Genomic DNA, 16,234 nt, shown 5'->3' on the forward strand with positions numbered 1-16,234 from the left:
CTCAGTTTTCCCTATATGTTAGTGTTATTTTAGGTTTTATGTGTTATTTGGTATGATTTGGTAGGTTAGTTTTTGGGTCTGGGAATGCTCAAAAATTTTTCCCATATAAATTAATGGTAATTTGCTTCTTCACTTCATGCCATTTCGGCTTATGAAAGGTTTCATAGGAACACTCTACTTTTGAATAGTGGGGGAAACCTGTATTAGCGGTCTTTGAAGTGTTGTGTTGAGAAGGCTTCTGCGATTGTATCTAGGCTCTGAGCTGTGATTAGTGATGTCTGCATGGATAGAGGTTTGGAGAGTGGTGGCACATACGCCATGTATTTGCGGTTTCTGATTTAAATGGATTCTGGAATCCTACCTCCTCCAGGAAGCACCATCTTACCTCCTAAAGGCTCTCAGAAGATATTTTGGCTGGGGTTCAGCCTTTAGGGACCCATCCTGCTCCCTGGAACAGTTTCTCTGGCTCTGCTGGGCTCCTGGCTTGGCCCACACCTGCCTAGACTGCAGCTCTATAAACTGGCTCTGTGGCTAGGACACTTACCGTATTTGACCTGGGCGATGTCTCCAACCACGATCTCGGCCACGGGGATCTGGACCACCTGGTTGGCCCGGATCACAGTAAACTTCTGTTCCTGCTCGATACGGCTCTGAAGGCCCCGGAACTGTTTCTCTTTGCTCCAGTCATTGAAGGCCGTGACGAGGACCACACAGATGACTGAGAGGAGGATGGCGGCCCCCTCGATCCAGCCCGCCTCCGCCTCCCCTTCATCCTCTGCCCCACCCTGGGCCGTCGCGCATGCTGTAGAGAGCAGAAGGAAGCAGGCAGGATGAGGTTAGCTAGGCAAGAGAGGCCTCGTGGGTCTGGATTTAGATCCCAGCTCTGCCAAGCAACACTGACAATCAGAAGGGTAATGATCTGTTTATCCAGTGCTTCTATGTGTCATGCCCTGTGCCAAGTGCTTTATGTGGATCATCTCATAGGGTATTCACTCTTCTCATTTCAAGAATGTGGAAACCAAGGCTTCTTAGAGAGGTCAAGTGACTTACCCAAGCTAGGAAGGGCCATGGGGAGCTAGGATTTGAACCCAGGCAGTCTGGCTTCAGAGCCCACCTCTTAGCCACTTCAGTTTCCTGTCTCTGTTCTAGCTGTGAGATCTTGGGTAAATGACTTCACCTCACTAACCTCAGTTTTATCATCTATAAAGTGGGAAATAGTCTTTATCTCAGAGACCTATCGTGAAGGTTAAAATTTAAGGATGGAATAAGCCAGACATAAAAGGACAAATTTTGCATGATCCCACTTTTATGATATCTAGGACAGACAAGTGCGTAGAGACCAAAGCATATTAGTGGTTACCAGCAGCTAGGGGAGGAGGGAATGGGAGTTCTTGCTGAAGGGGTGCTGAGTTTCCATTTGGGGTGATGTAAAACTTTTGGAAACAGATAGTAGTGATGGCAGCACAATATGGTGAGTGTAATTAATGCCACTGAACTGTGTCACTTAAAGGTAGTTAAGATGGCAAACTTTTTGTTTTCACCACAATAATTTTTTTTTTTAATAAGGTGAGGTTTGTGGAGTTCCCAACAAAGAACTAGCAGACAGGACAAGGCTTAATGCAAGAAGAGAAAAAATGAGGTTGGAACAGAACAAAGACAACCCATATTGCACATGCTATAGGGTCTGTTATGGGTTGACTTGTGAGTGGGACTTTATTTGGGAATAGTGTCTTTATAGATATTGTCAGGTTTAGATGAGATCATTAGGCTGGGCCCTAATCTAATCTGACTGGTGTCCTTACAAAGAAGAGGAGAAGATACAGAGAGGGAAGCTGGCCACGTGAAGACAGAGACAGAAATTGGGGTGATAGATCTATAAGCAGTTAAACACTTGGCTGCTAACCAAAACGTTGGTGGTTCGAATCTGCCCAGAGGCTCCACAAGAAAAAGACCTGGTGATCTGCTCCTGTGAAGATTACAACCTAGAAAACTCTACAGGGCAGTTCTACTCTGTCACATGGGTTTGCTGTGAGTTGGAACCGACTCCATGGCACCCAACAACGACAACATCTATAAGCCAAAAAACACGGAGGCTCACCCGCAACAGTAGAAGCCAGGAGAGGGGCAAGGAGCAGATGCCCTCTGGAGTCTTCTGAGAGAGCGTGGCCCTGCTAACACCTTGACTTTGGGCTTCACAGGGTCTAAAATGCACTTTGGGGGGGTCCCCTCCTCCAGGTGTCCAGGCAGCAGGGCTGGGGTGGAGCCACAGTGCCAGCCACGCCCCAGGAGGAGCTGACTGGGAGGAGGGAGGAGCGGATTCTAATGCCGCCGCTGCCACCAAACATTCCCCAGTGAGTCTGCGCCTCCCGAGCTTCAGGGCCCTCATCGCCAAAATGGGGATTACTGTGCCCACCTCCTGGGGCCTGAGGAGAGGAAGGAGACGCACCAGCCCAGTGCTCAGCACGCAGGAGGTACCGAGTTAGCCCTTGTTGAACTTGAGCGGAGTGAGTGCGGCCCACTACACCGTGACAGCACCGCCACTCCGAGCGGTGGGCCGCTTGTCTGACCTATAGATGACCCTGCATCCCACCCCCCTCACCACGGAATCACCCAGCCTGGGCCCCCCAAACTGCTCGAGGCCTGCCGGGCCCACAGGGTGAGCAGAAAAACACCAGACCTATCTGATTCAAAGGCTTCAGACTCAAAGGAAAGGCCTGCCACGCTGTGCTGAACCCCAGAATCTTCCCCAACCCCTCCACACACACCTTCTCCCTGCATCCCCCACAAGGATCCAGAGAGGGAGCAGGGATTACTCCCATTTACAGATCAGGAAACCAAGGCCCAGAGAGGTGAGTGCCACAGCCAGGACTAGTTCTGATTCTTTTCTCCACAGGGGCATGGGGAATGGCAACGTCTATGAAAAGTACCTTGAGCAGCGCCTGGCCACTCACCCCTGGAGAACTCAGAGTGGTTTCCTTCCACCAGGGCTAGGCAGGGGGCTGGGCAACTCCTGAGACCTGCTGTGTGCTAAGCATCCACTTTAATCTTCAAGCTGGCTGGGAGAAGGGAAGCGGCTCAGAGAGGGGAGGTGACTCAGCCAAGGTCACACAGCAGATCTAGGGCTTGAATGTAGGCTTCAGAACCAGCCCACTGCCCATTGCCCTGTGCCCAGTGGCCCTCTTTGCCATGTGCTGGCCTCACAAGGCCAAGTAGAAAATGTTTCCATAGGCTCATGGCCCAGCATCCCAAAGTCCAATTTCAAGAGATCCCAGAGACATGTGGTCAGCCAGGCGTCAGAAGCAACATGACAAGAAGGCTAAGCGGTACCAGGGAATGTTTTCCAGCTCTCGGCTCCTGGTTGAATTGGGCTTGGCAGGTGAAATCAAACTCTGGAAGATACAGAACCATTATGGCTGAGCAGTGGATGCTGCTGGAAAATTCTACATTTTAACTCTGAACCAGCCACTCCCAGAAGATCAGTAAACAACCACATCATTGTGTGGGCTTCTCGAAGCTATCTTTTTCTTCCTTGGAAGCTTCAGACTCTTCCAGTAATTTTAAATTATTTAACTGGACTGTCTTTGGTAGCGATAATAATCACAATTGTGCTAATGATAACTGGCATTGGGCCAGCAGAAGGATGCCTGCTGAGGGGAAGCCCTGAGTTTGAATCAATCCCAGCTGCACCACTTAACTGCTGTGTGCCCATGAGATGGCTACTTAACTGCTGCGCCTCAGTTTTCTCATCTGCAAAATGGGAGTAATCAGGATGCTCACCTCATAAGGTGGTTGAGAGGATGAAGGGAGAGGCTTTATGCCAAACCTCCACCGCAATGAGCACACAGCAAATGTTCAGGTAAGCTTCTGCTTCATTTATTCTCCGGTGTCTGGTGTGAATTACTGTGTTCAAGTGCCACAGCCCGCCTGCATGCAGCCTTGAGCCCCATGTGACAGGGGGTTCCCGTACCACACATGAATGACACCAGTAGAGACCCCGATAACTAGGCAACACAGGTCAACCTTGATAAACAGAAGTCCAGTATATGGAAATGCAGTCTCTTAGGGCTCCAGGGGAGTGATTTGAGATACAGAGCCTAGCGCTCCACTTCACTGGACTTTTGCTATCCCCTGACCCCGTGCTAAAAAAAAAAAATTTTATTTATTTATTTATTTATTTATTTTTTCATGCCTGTAAATGGGAGCACTGTCGTTTTACTGTTGTGTGCTTTGTCCATGGCTCCCATTGGTGCAGTTATTAGAACATGTGGAGACAGCCCAGGTCAAAGAAAAGCCTTTCATTCTGGAATTGGCAAGATCTGGCTCTGTAGTGTGGCCCTGGGCTAGTGAATTGGCCTCTCTGAGCCTCAGTTTGGATAGCTGCAAAGTGGGATGGCTTCAGGGACTTTGCGAGCCTGGGGCCTGGCAAGGGCCTGGCACGTGGTGGGTACATGTTAACATCGGTCCTCTCCCCTTTTCATGAGCTGTCTTTGCAGATCGGCTTCTGAAAGCCAGGGGCCCAGTGGCTGGGCAGGATTCCCACCCTGCTCCCTCCACTCCCAGCTCTGCCTGCTGCCCTTGCTGATTCCGTACCAAGCACTCACTTTGCCAACAAAAGCCGATTAACTTTCATCTCCCCCTGAGAAGTGTCTGATGGTCATGCGGTGCCCTGGGGTGGCAGACAGCCGGCGTGAGGATCAATGGATGTACACACACCTGGAGCTGTTGACCTGCGGCTCCTCGGGAGCTGAGCCGGTTGGAGCGGGCCGTTCACGTTTCATCATGAGACGCTCTTGGGCCTCAACCCCACAACCATCAAAGACCAGCAGGACATGTGGGCCCTCAAAATGGCAGAGGTTATACTTATTAGTCAAAAAGGGTCAAACCCCACACACATTCTGAACACCTACTATGTGCCTGCTGCTGTGCTGGGTACTCTGGCACCAGGGGAGCTGTCAGGGCAGGTTGCTGGGAGGACTGGGTGTGCCAGTAACAGCCCTGCCACAAACATGCTGTGTGACCTCAGACAAGTGCCCAAAGGTCTCTGAGCCAGGGTTTCTTTCAAGTACGAAAAGATGCTGGTGACTGACTCTGAGGCTGTAGAGTGCCCTGCAGCATCCTAATCCATCCACGTTTGCTTTCTTGGGGGTAGTGTTATTATCATCGCAGTTTGAGAGGGGAGGAGATGAGACTTCCCCAAGGCCACACTCCAGGAAGTGAGAGAGCTGCGTCTCGAACCCTAGGTTTGTGGATCCTGCTGTTGCCCCTCACGAGGGGATATTGACCCAGCCAGGCCCAGCCCAGCCCAGCTTGGCCCAGCCCAGCCCAGCCAAGTCTGTCTCTGGTGATTTAGGGAAAAACGATGAGCTAAAGCCTGAGAGCAAGCTTCTGGAGTCAAGTATTACATAAAACTAGACAATGTGAGCAGATGTTAACAATATCACCACTAGGCGTGGTCCCACAGGGTAGTGTGGTCAGTCAACACCTACTTTTTTTCATTTCTGCAAAGAAGACTGTTGGAATTTTGATGCGGATTGTATTGAATTTATGGATTGTTTTGGGTAGTATTGACATCTTAACAATACTAAGCCTTCCAATCCACGAATACAGAATACCCTTTCATTTATTTAGGTCTTCTTTAATTTTTTTATTAATATTGTTTAGTTTTCAAGTATATAGGTCTTTCATTTCCCTGGTTAAATTTATTCCTAGGGACTTTATTCTTTTAGATGCTATAGTAAATGAAATTGCTTTCTTAATTTCCTTTTCAGATTTCTGACTGGTTTTTGTGTGTTCACCATACCCTGGTACTTTGGCTGACTCTGCACCTTCTATATGCCTGGCATTGTGCTGAGTTCACTGTACATACTATTCTAATTCCTCAGGTCAATATTGAGAGGCACGTATTGCCGTTCTCATTTTACAGATGAGGAAGCCGAGGCCTGGATAGGGGCTATCACTTGCTGACGACTAGCTAGGTTTGGATTTGAACCCACATCCCTGGCTTTTTTCAACTATAAGAAAACAGGCTTCCTCCCTAGAAGGGCGTGTCTTCCAGTGGCGGGGGGAGGTGGCCAGACCCCCAGTACTGCAGTGGTGTTGTATTCCCTGGCCTCCCTCAAACCTGACCCTGGAAATGAGTCTCAGATGTGTCTTTCATCCCTGTCATTTGAAGTTGTCCCCATTGAGTCAAGACAGTGGCCAGGCTTTGGATTACAGCCCACATCTTTGCTGAGCAACTCTGGGTAATCCCCCTGCCCACCCAGAGTCCCACCTGCAGACTGGGGCAGAGATGGGGGACGCCGTGTGCCCAGCCTGCATCACAGCTCTGTGCTCAGGATGTGAGTTCTGAGGCACCACAAGAGAATGGCATGTGACCAATCAAACTGAGCAAACTCACAAAGTGGACACCGGACAGTGGGAGCTGGGGAATTGTGGTCATGCTTTCTGTGGGCTGGGTTACATGTAACCCCCTGCCCACCTTCCTGCCTGCTGGTCTGCCTGCCTGCCTTCCATTCTTTCTTTTGCTCTCACACAGCCGGTGTTGTTGCTTCTGCAGAATTTCCTCAATGCATTCTGGGCTCTGGCTCTGTCTGGCACCTGAGGTGTGGTTTCCCCGTTCCCCTCCGGTCCATGCGCTGGATCTTTGGACCTGGGGGCAGGGAGCCTGGGTGGAGGTTGAGGGTAGGGAGGCACTGGGGTTTTGCAACATGTGGTTGTATAAGCTCAGCTGTCGACCTCTGTTTTGCCACAGAGAAGACCCGAATTCTGGAGCGTTGGAAAGAACGTGGATGCCTTTCTAAAGAGGAGGAGCGCCCGACCACAGGGGTAACTCCTGCCTACTGAGCGTTTACTCAACACGGGCCTCTGCATATATGAATAACTGTAGGTGTAGGCTTATGTGTGCTGCATATATTTTCAAGTATAAGAAAAAGCACATGGGGGCACAGTTATGGATACCTCTTAGACACAACCAAACACCTCACGGGATTGGTCTACTGAGTTTGAGGGCTTAGGACCATAGTCTCATGGGGCAACTCAGTCAATTGGCATAATATAGTCCATAAAGACAGTGTTCTACATCCTAGTTTGATGAGTAGTGTCTGGGGTCTTAAAAGCTTGCAAGCAGCCATCTAAGATACAACTACTGGTCTCTATTCATCCGGAGCTAAAGAGAAAGAAAGAAACCAAAGGACTCAAAGAAGAAATTAGTCTATAGAACCAACAGTCAACATGAACAACAACATCACCTACTTTGCAACTGGAAGAACTAGATGGCGCCCGGCTACCACTACCAAACTTTCAGACGAGGGACTCAACACAACAAATGGGCCTGGATAGGATGGAGAAAAATGTAGAACAAAACTCAAATTCCTAAAAAGAGGCCAGACTTCCTGGACTGGTAGAGACTATATGAACCCCTGAGACTTTCACCCTGAGATACTCTTTAAATTTGAACTCAAACCACTCCCAGAGGACACCTTCCAGCCAAATGAAAGATTGGCCCATAAAATAAATATCACTGCTGAGTGCTGTGCTTCTCAAAATAATCATCTGGATGAAATCAAATAGTTAAATTTACCCTACACCAAAGATGAGAAGGCTGGGGGGACAGGAAAGTTAGATTAATAGAAACAGAACAACCAAAATAGAAATAATGAGAATGCCTTTGAATTGTGGTGTTGGTGAAGAATATTGGATATACCATGGACTGCCAAAAGAAGGAACAAATCTGTCTTGGAAGAAGTACAACCAGAATGCTCCTTAGAAACAAGGATGGCAAGACTGTGTTTTACATAGTTTGGACATACTGTCAGGAGGGATCAGTCCCTGGAGAGAGACATCATGCTTGGCAAAGTACAGGGTCAGTGGAAAAGAGCAAGGCTCTCAACGATGTGGACTGACACAGTGGCTGCAACGATGAGCTCAAGCATAACAACGATTGTGAGAACGGCGCAGGACTAGGCAGTATTTCGTTCTGTTGTGCATAGGGTCACTATGAGTTGGAACTGACTCGACCACACCTAACAACAACAAGAAGCTGATATAGTGTGAGGAATGTAACCAATGTCACTGAACAACATGTACAGAAATTATTAAATGAGAACCTAATTTCCTGTATAAACTTTCACCAAAAACACAATAAAATATTAAAAAAGACAAAACAAAAAAACCTACTGGCCTCTGTGCTAAGCACTTTGCTGTATTTCCTCCAATGCTCACAAGGGCCTGTAAGGTAGGTACTATTATCCACCCATTTTATGGATGTGGTCACTGAGGCTGGGAGCACTGAAAGCCTGGCCCATTCCAAGTCAGAGCTGGGACCTGAGCCCAGGCTCTGAGCATTAGCCTTTATACTTCCCAGGAGGTTGGTAGTTGCTTACTCATCAAAGAGAAGCCAGTTGCATTTCACGCTTTCAAACAAAACTCCTGGTTGTCGCCACCACAGCAGTGGCTCAATGTCAACTGTGGCTGCTCAGGAGGGCCCACAGAGGTCTTTCGCCAACATTTTTCCTCCGAGCCCCAGTTTCTTGGTCTGTAAAATGGGTGTGATGTGCTCTGCTGTCCCTCCCAAGTAGCTGTGAGGGTCCGGCGAGGACCAGGACATGAAGTGGCAGCACATAGAGGATGCTCGGCTGCAGGCAGGCCCTGTCTCTAGAAGGCTATGTGCATGGGGAATGGAGACGGGAGCTGAGTGGGCCGAGTGGGAAGAGAGAGAGGTGTCTGAAGGCTTCTGCTGAGTGGGATGTGACATAACCCTTCCCCTCTCTTCCTCAGTAAAACCGACGGCTTGCCCAGTGCTTTTGGAATTTTTATTTTATTTTTACATTAGGGGGTGGGGAGGAGCCATGAAGCCTGAGTCTAACTTGAGGTGGGAGTGGGGCGATTCTGGCAACATCGAGGGGCTGAGCTCAGGTCAGGGCCAGGGCTCCAGGAGAAGTCTAGTCCCCAAGCCCAAAGAGCTTCACTTTGTAAGGGCTGGAGTGTGTGCACAGCTGCCCCGGACCCAGAACATGACTGAGCTTAGTGCCTCAGTCGGAGACAGGGTGGGCAGTGGAAAGAGCCAGAGTTGGGTTTAAAGTCCAGCCTTACCACCTGCAAACTGTTGGCTTGTAGGCAAGTCCCTCCTCTTTGGGCTTCGATTTCCTTACCTCTTAAGTGGAAGTATGAGCAACCACCTAGCCAGAGGGCTATGGGGAGGCTCCTCCTGGCTCACACGGGATGCTTGAGCTATACTCCCACCCCTTACCCCCTGCCCTCTGAGTCCTAATCTTGCAATGAATCAAGTTACAGGGGGCCATTAACCCGGGTGGTGCTGACTCAGCCTCATCCATTGGAGGAAACACAGCTGAGGGATAGGAGTGGGGCTCTGTCTAAGTGATGCTCCTGCCATGTCCTAACTGTATGACCTTAGCAAGTCATTTACTATCTCAGGGCCTTGGTTCTCTGATAATAATAGCACCTGCCCACAGGGTTGTTGTGAGGATTAGATGAACTTGTAAAATAAGTAGGAAGTATTATTATTGTCGTTATGCTTTTGTGTTGCACCCCTCAACATTGTTCAAGGATTATTCAAGAAGTTATGTGCAACTATTGGTCTCTACTTGTCTGGAGCTAAAGAGAAAGAGGGAAACCAAAGAGTCAAAGAAATTAGTCTACAGAACCAAGAGTCAACATGAACAACAACACTACCTTGAGACCAGAAGAACTAGATGGTGCCCGGCTACCACTACTGACTATTCTGAGCAGGGACCCAATAGATGGTCCCAGATAAAATGGGAGAGAAATGTAGAACAAAACTCAAATTCCCAGAAGTAGGCTAGACTTACTAGACCGGTAGAGACTAGATAAAACCCTGAGACTTTCACCCTGAGATACTCTTTGAACTTGAAACTCAAAGGACTCCCAGAGGGCACCTTGCAGCCAAATGAAAGATTGGCCCATAAAATAAATAATATCACCCGTGAGTACTGTGCTTCTCAAAATAATCATCTAGATAAAATCAAATGGTTAAATTTACCCTAGACCAAAGATGAGAGGCCTGGGGGTGGTGGGGCAGTGGGGAGAACAGGAAAGCTATGTTAATGGAAACAGAAAAACCAACACCGAAATAATGAACATGCTGATATATTGTGAAGAATGTAACCAATGTCACTGAACAACATGTACAGAAATTGCTAAATGAGAACCTAATTTCCTGTGTAAACTTCACCAAAAACACAAATATTAAATAAAGGAGTTATGCACAATTTTCTACATTTGCTACAAAATATTTGCAAGGAACACTGCCTATTATACATTTCTTATAATATCTCATGTGAAAAGTTTATCCCAGAATTCATTGTTAGGGGAAATGCTATTTTCCTAAAGAACTAATGTTTTTCCTTGTTAATGACTTGAGCTATGCAAATCATCCTAATTCCCTTTCTGCCTTGGCTGCCAGGAAGCTCAAAGCCAAATTTAAATCTCAGTCATGGTAGCCATTATTCTTGGCTTATTTGCTTCTGTTCCTTTCCTTGGGTCTGGATTTCTAATTGATGTGGGCTTCTTGTAAGTGTCTTTAAATTCTCTTTGGGAAGAGATCATGCAGAAAAAAAAATATGGATTTAGGATTACTATTTTTTTATACATAAAATTGAGGTGATCAGCTTAATAGACTTGGATATCTGGTTTCTCTGGGGAAACTTGGCTTGGGTAGGGATGGGCGATAGAAGTTTACGGGACCTCAGAGACCACCTCCTTGTCTGAGGAAACAGAGGCCAGTAATATGATGGTTATTTCTTACATACTATTAACTTTTTATTTGATTTCCTGAAGCAGTGAGCATAGTGGGATTATTTATTTGTGCAGCACATTCATTAGGAAATGTTGAATCATAATTAATAATAAAGAAAAGTGTTCACAATACCTTGCTAATTAAAAAAAACAGATAAGAAAGCAATGTAATAATAAAAACATATTTGTGTAAGTCCATATATCCCATAATTTGTGTGTATATGTGTTTAAAATTGGGGAGATCTAATGCAAAGGACCTCTCTAAAGTGTTGAAAAGCAAAGATGTCACTCTGAGGACTAAGGTGCACCTGACCCAAACCATGATATCTTTAATTGCCTCATATGCATGCGAAAGCTGGACAATGAATAAGGAAGACCAAAGAAGAATTGAAGCCTTTGAATTATGGTGTTGGCAAAGAATATTGAAAATACCACGGACTGCCAGAAGAATGAACGAGTCTGTCTTGGAAGAAGTACAGCCAGAGTGCTCCTTGGAAGCAAGGATGGTGAGATTTTGTCTCATGTACTTTGGAGATGTTATCAGAAAGGACTAGTCTCTGGAAAAGGACAACATGTTTGGTAAGGCAGAGGGTCAGCGAAAAAGAGTAAGACCCCCACAAAATGGACTGACACAGTGGCTGGAACAACAGGCTCAAACATAGTAATGACTGAGAGGATGGTGCAGGACTGGGCAGTGTTTTGTTCTGTTATACATAGGTTTGCTATGAGTCCGAATTGACTGGATGGTACCTAACAATGACAACTTACACATATATTTAAATATATATAGTGCATGAATATATAAAAGTTTCTATTTATGTGTATTTTTATATGCACATGTATTTATAATATTTACAATTATTATATATAAAATATCCACCCACCACCCACTACCGTCGAGTTGATTCTGACTCATAGCGACCCTATAGGACAGAGTAGAACTGCCCCATAGAGTTTCTAAGGAGCGCCTGGTGGATTCGAACTATATTAAAAAATGTAAATATATATAAACATTTACTCAGGATCCACACACTGGAGATTAGCCGTAGCTCTCTCTAGGTGGTAGGGTTATGGGTACTTTTACTTTTCCTCTTTGTCTTTACCTACATTTTAGATGTTTTTCCACAGTGACCACGTATGACTGTTGCAGTACGAAAATTGTGGATTTTCACATTTAAAGTAGCATTTTTTTTCCTAAATTTTATTTATTTTGCTGTTGTTGAGAATAAACACAGCAAAACATATACCAATTCAACAAGTTTCTACATGTACAATTTAGTGACACTGAGTACATTCTTCGAGTTGTGCAACCATTCTCACCCTCCTTTTCTGAGTTGTTCCTCCCTCATTAACATAAACTCATTGCCCTCTAAGGCTTCTATCTAGTCTTTCAAGTTGCTGTTGTCAGTTTGATCCTATATAAAAAAAAAAAAACCTATATAGATAGTCCTTAAAAGAGCATAATGCTCAAGGCAGACTTTTTCTTTTTTTACTAGTTAAACCAAACTATTGCTCAGTTTTAAGATAACTTCAGGGGATATTTTTGGTTTAAAGTTTAAAGATTATCTTGGGGTAATAGTTTCAGGGGTTCATCCACCCTCCATGGCTCCGTTAAGACTAGAGTCCATGAAAATCTGAAATTCTGCTCTGTGCTTTTCCCCTTTTGATTAAGGTTCTTCTATGGAATCTTTGATCAAAATGTTCAGTAATGTCTCTTATGCACTGCTGGTGGGAATGCAAAATGATACAACCATTTTGGGAAATGATATGGCGCTTCCTCAGAAAGCTAAAAATAGAAGTACCGTATGATCCAGCAATCTCACTCCCAGGAATATCCTAGAGAAATAAGAATCAGCACATGGACAGACATATGCACACCCGTGTTCATTGCAGCATTGTTTACAATAGCAAAAAGATGGAAACAACCTAGATGCCCATCAACAGACGAATGGGTAAACAAACTGTGGTACATACACACAATGGAGTATTATGCAACAATAAAGAACAATGATGAATTTGTGAAGCATCTCGTAACATGGATGAATCTGGAGGACATTATGCTGAGTGAAATAAGTCAATCACAAAAGGACAAATATTGTATGAGACCACCACTGTAAATACTCATGAAAAGGTTTACGTACAAAAAGAAGCTATCTTTGATGGTTATGAGGAAGGGGAGGGGTAGGGATGGAAAGACACTTAATACACAATAGATAAGTGGAAACTTTGGTGAAGGGTAATACAGTACACAATACTGGGGAAGCCAGCACAACCTGTACAAGGTAAGGTCTTGGTAGCTCCATAGACACATCCAAACTCCCTGAGGGACTGAATTGCTGGGCTGAGGGCTGTAGGGACCATGATCTCAGGGAATATCTAGTTCAATTGGCATAACATAGTTTATAAAGAATATGTTCTACATTCCACTTTGGGGAGTGGCATCTGGGGTCTTAAAAGCCTGTGAGCGGCCATCTAGCATACTCCACTGGTCTCATTCCTTCGGGAGCAAGGAAGAATGAAGGAAACAAAAAATACAAGGGAAAGATTCGTCCAAAGGACTAATGGACCACATCTATCACGGCCTCCAACAGGCTGAGTCCAGTAAAACAAGATGGTGCCTGGCTACCACCACTGACTACTCTGACAGGGATCACAATAGAGGGTCCTGGACAGAGCTGGAGAAAAATGTAGAACTAAATTCTAGCTCCAAAGGAAAGACCAGACCTGCTGGCCTGATAGAGCCTGGAGAAACCTGAGGGTATGGCCCTCGACACCCTTTCAGCTCAGTAATGAGGTAACTCCTGAGGTTTACCCTTCAGCCAAAGATTGAACAGGCCCATGGAACAAAACAAGACTAAAGGGGTGCACCAGCCCTGGGGCAGGGACTGGAAGGCAGGAGGGAACAGGAAAGCTGGTAGTAGGGAACCCAGGGTTGAGAAGGGAGAGTGTTCACATGTCGTGGAGTTGTTAACCAATGTCATAGAACAATGTGTGTACTAACTGTTTGATAAGAAACTAGATTGTTCTGTAAATCTTCATCTAAAATACACACACACACAAAATGTTCAGTAATGGTAGCTGGGAACCATCCAGTTCTTCTGGTCTCATGGCAGAGGAGGCAGTTGTTCATGAAGGCAATTTGCCACACATTCTGTATTATCCTCCTGTTCCTGACTACCTTACTCCTTTGTTGTTCCAGGTGAATAGAGACCAAATATTGTGCCCTGGAGGCTGCTTGCAAGCTTTTAAGACCCCAGGCACTATGCATCAAACTAGGAGGTAGAACAGAGGCACTAAATATGTTATTAGGCCAATTAACTGGGATGTCCCATGAAACCATGACCCTAAATCTCCAAACCAAGGAACCAAATCCCATAAGGTGTTTGGTTTTACATAACCCTTTCAAGACCAAATTATTTTCTACTTTGAATTTTTTGTTGATACCATGTATTTTCATCAATGGAATGCATGATGAATCATTAAGTGTTGTTGAATTTTTGGTAGGTATTATGGTTTTTTTCTTGCCTCACCCCATAACCCAAATTTTACCACCAGAGTCCAGACGGACATATGTGTCCCAAATATTTTTTTATCAAAATCCAAATTTTTCCTACCAGAACGTTGATTCAGTACCACCTTATACCATACCCTGTAAAAACAGTAATTTGCAGCATACACCCATTTTTTTTTCATTTCGAACTGTTACGCAGGTCTCTGCCTGCATGCAGCACATAATGTCTGTGGGAGAGGAGCTTCCCAACAAACCCCAGAGATGGAAAAAGCATGCAGTCACCATATGTACCATGGGTCACAAGAGATAAGCAGCCTCAGAAGCTACTCTCTTTTTTGTCGTTGTAAATAACATCTGTCACACAACTTTTACCAATTTAATTTTTTACAAGTGTTCAACTTATTGACAGCAATTTCAATAATCGACTGTGCAGCCCTACCCTTAATCAATGTGATTTTTCCATCACCGTTAATCCCGCTTTTCTCCCTCCTTCTGGTAACCACTAATAAACCACTAATAAACTTCGGTCTCTATACATTTGCCTTTTCTTATCTTTCTATGTAAGCGAGGTCATATAGTATCTGTACTTTTGTGATTGGCTTATTTCATGCAGCATAATGTCTTTAAGCCCCATCCATACTGCAGCATGTATCCAGACTTCATTTCTCCTACCGGCTGAGTAGTGTTCCATTGTATGTGTGTACCACATTGTGTTTATCTACTCATCTGTTGATGGGCATTTAGGTTGTTTCCACCTTTTGGCTGTTGTGAATAGCGCTGCAATGAACAGTGGTGTACACGTCTCTTTTTTGAGTCTCTGCGTTCAAGCCTTTTGAATATATACCTAGGAGTGGAATTGCTGGGTCATATGGTAGTTCTATTTTTAGTTTTAAGAGGAGCTGTCACACTGTTTTCCATAATCGCCGTACCATTTTGCATTCCCACCAGCAACGGATAAGGGTTTCAATTTCCCCACAACCTCATCAACATTTGTTATTTTCTTCTTCTTCTTTTTTTTAATCTTAGCCATCCTAGTGGGAGTGAAACGGTATCTCATTGTGGTTTTGATTTGCATCTCTCTGATGGTTAATGACGCTAAGCATCTTTTCATGTGTTTGGTGCTCATTTGAATGTCCTCTTTGGGGTGTGAAATATCTAGTCAAGCCCTTTGCTCATTTTATGATTCGTTTTTTTTTTGTTGTTGTTAAGTTGTTGATATTTTATATATATTTTGGTTATTAGATTCTTGTCAGGTATATGGTTTCTGAAGATATTCTCCCAGTCAGTTGCTTGACTTTTCACTTTTTTTGTAAAGTCTTTTGATGAACAAATTTTAAAGTTTTTTGATGTTCCATTTATTTATTTCATCTTTTGCTGACTGTGCATTGAGAGCTAGGCCTGACAGCGTTGCCCCTACTTGTTCTTCTCAGAATTTAATGGTTTTACTTTGCATATTTAGGTCCTTAATCCATTTTGAATTTGTTTTTGTATGGTGTGAGGCATGTTATTTCATTTTTCTGCATATAGAAATCCAATTTTCCCAGCACCATTTACTGAAGAGATTCTTCTTTCCCATCAAACGGACTTAGCACCACTGTCAAAAATAAGTTGAACACAGATGTGTGGGTTTATTTCTGGGCTTTCAATTCTATTCCATTGGTCTATGTGTCTATTGTTATATCGGTACTGGCTGTTTTGTTTAGTGTAGCTGTATGTTGTTGTTGTTAGGTGCTGTCGAGTCAATTCCAACTCATAGTGACCCTACGTACAACAGAACGAAACACTGCCCGGTCTGAGCCATCCTCACAATTGTTGTTATGCTTAAGCCCATTGTTGCAGCCACTGTGTCAATCCACCTAGTTGAGGGTCTTCCTCTTTTCCACTGACCCTGTGCTCTGCCAAGCATGATGTCCTTCTCCAGGGACTGATCCCTCCTGACAACATGTCCAA

At 45.0% G+C, this 16,234-nt stretch overlaps 1 protein-coding gene across 6 annotated transcripts in view; it reads right to left on the minus strand.

Moving 5' to 3' along the window:
* The window catches only part of ATP2B2 (ATPase plasma membrane Ca2+ transporting 2), a 464,478-nt gene that overhangs the window by 79,036 nt on the left and 369,208 nt on the right, over positions 1–16,234 (minus strand). For all 6 annotated transcript variants that reach the window (XM_049862310.1, XM_049862309.1, XM_049862313.1 and 3 more), the window contains one exon: positions 545–802. In XM_049862310.1, coding sequence (XP_049718267.1) covers positions 545–802 — 258 coding nt within the window. The remainder of the gene's footprint in view (positions 1–544; positions 803–16,234) is intronic.

Source organism: Elephas maximus, chromosome 20 (assembly GCF_024166365.1).
Source record: "Elephas maximus indicus isolate mEleMax1 chromosome 20, mEleMax1 primary haplotype, whole genome shotgun sequence".
NCBI classification, from domain to species: Eukaryota; Metazoa; Chordata; class Mammalia; order Proboscidea; family Elephantidae; genus Elephas; species Elephas maximus.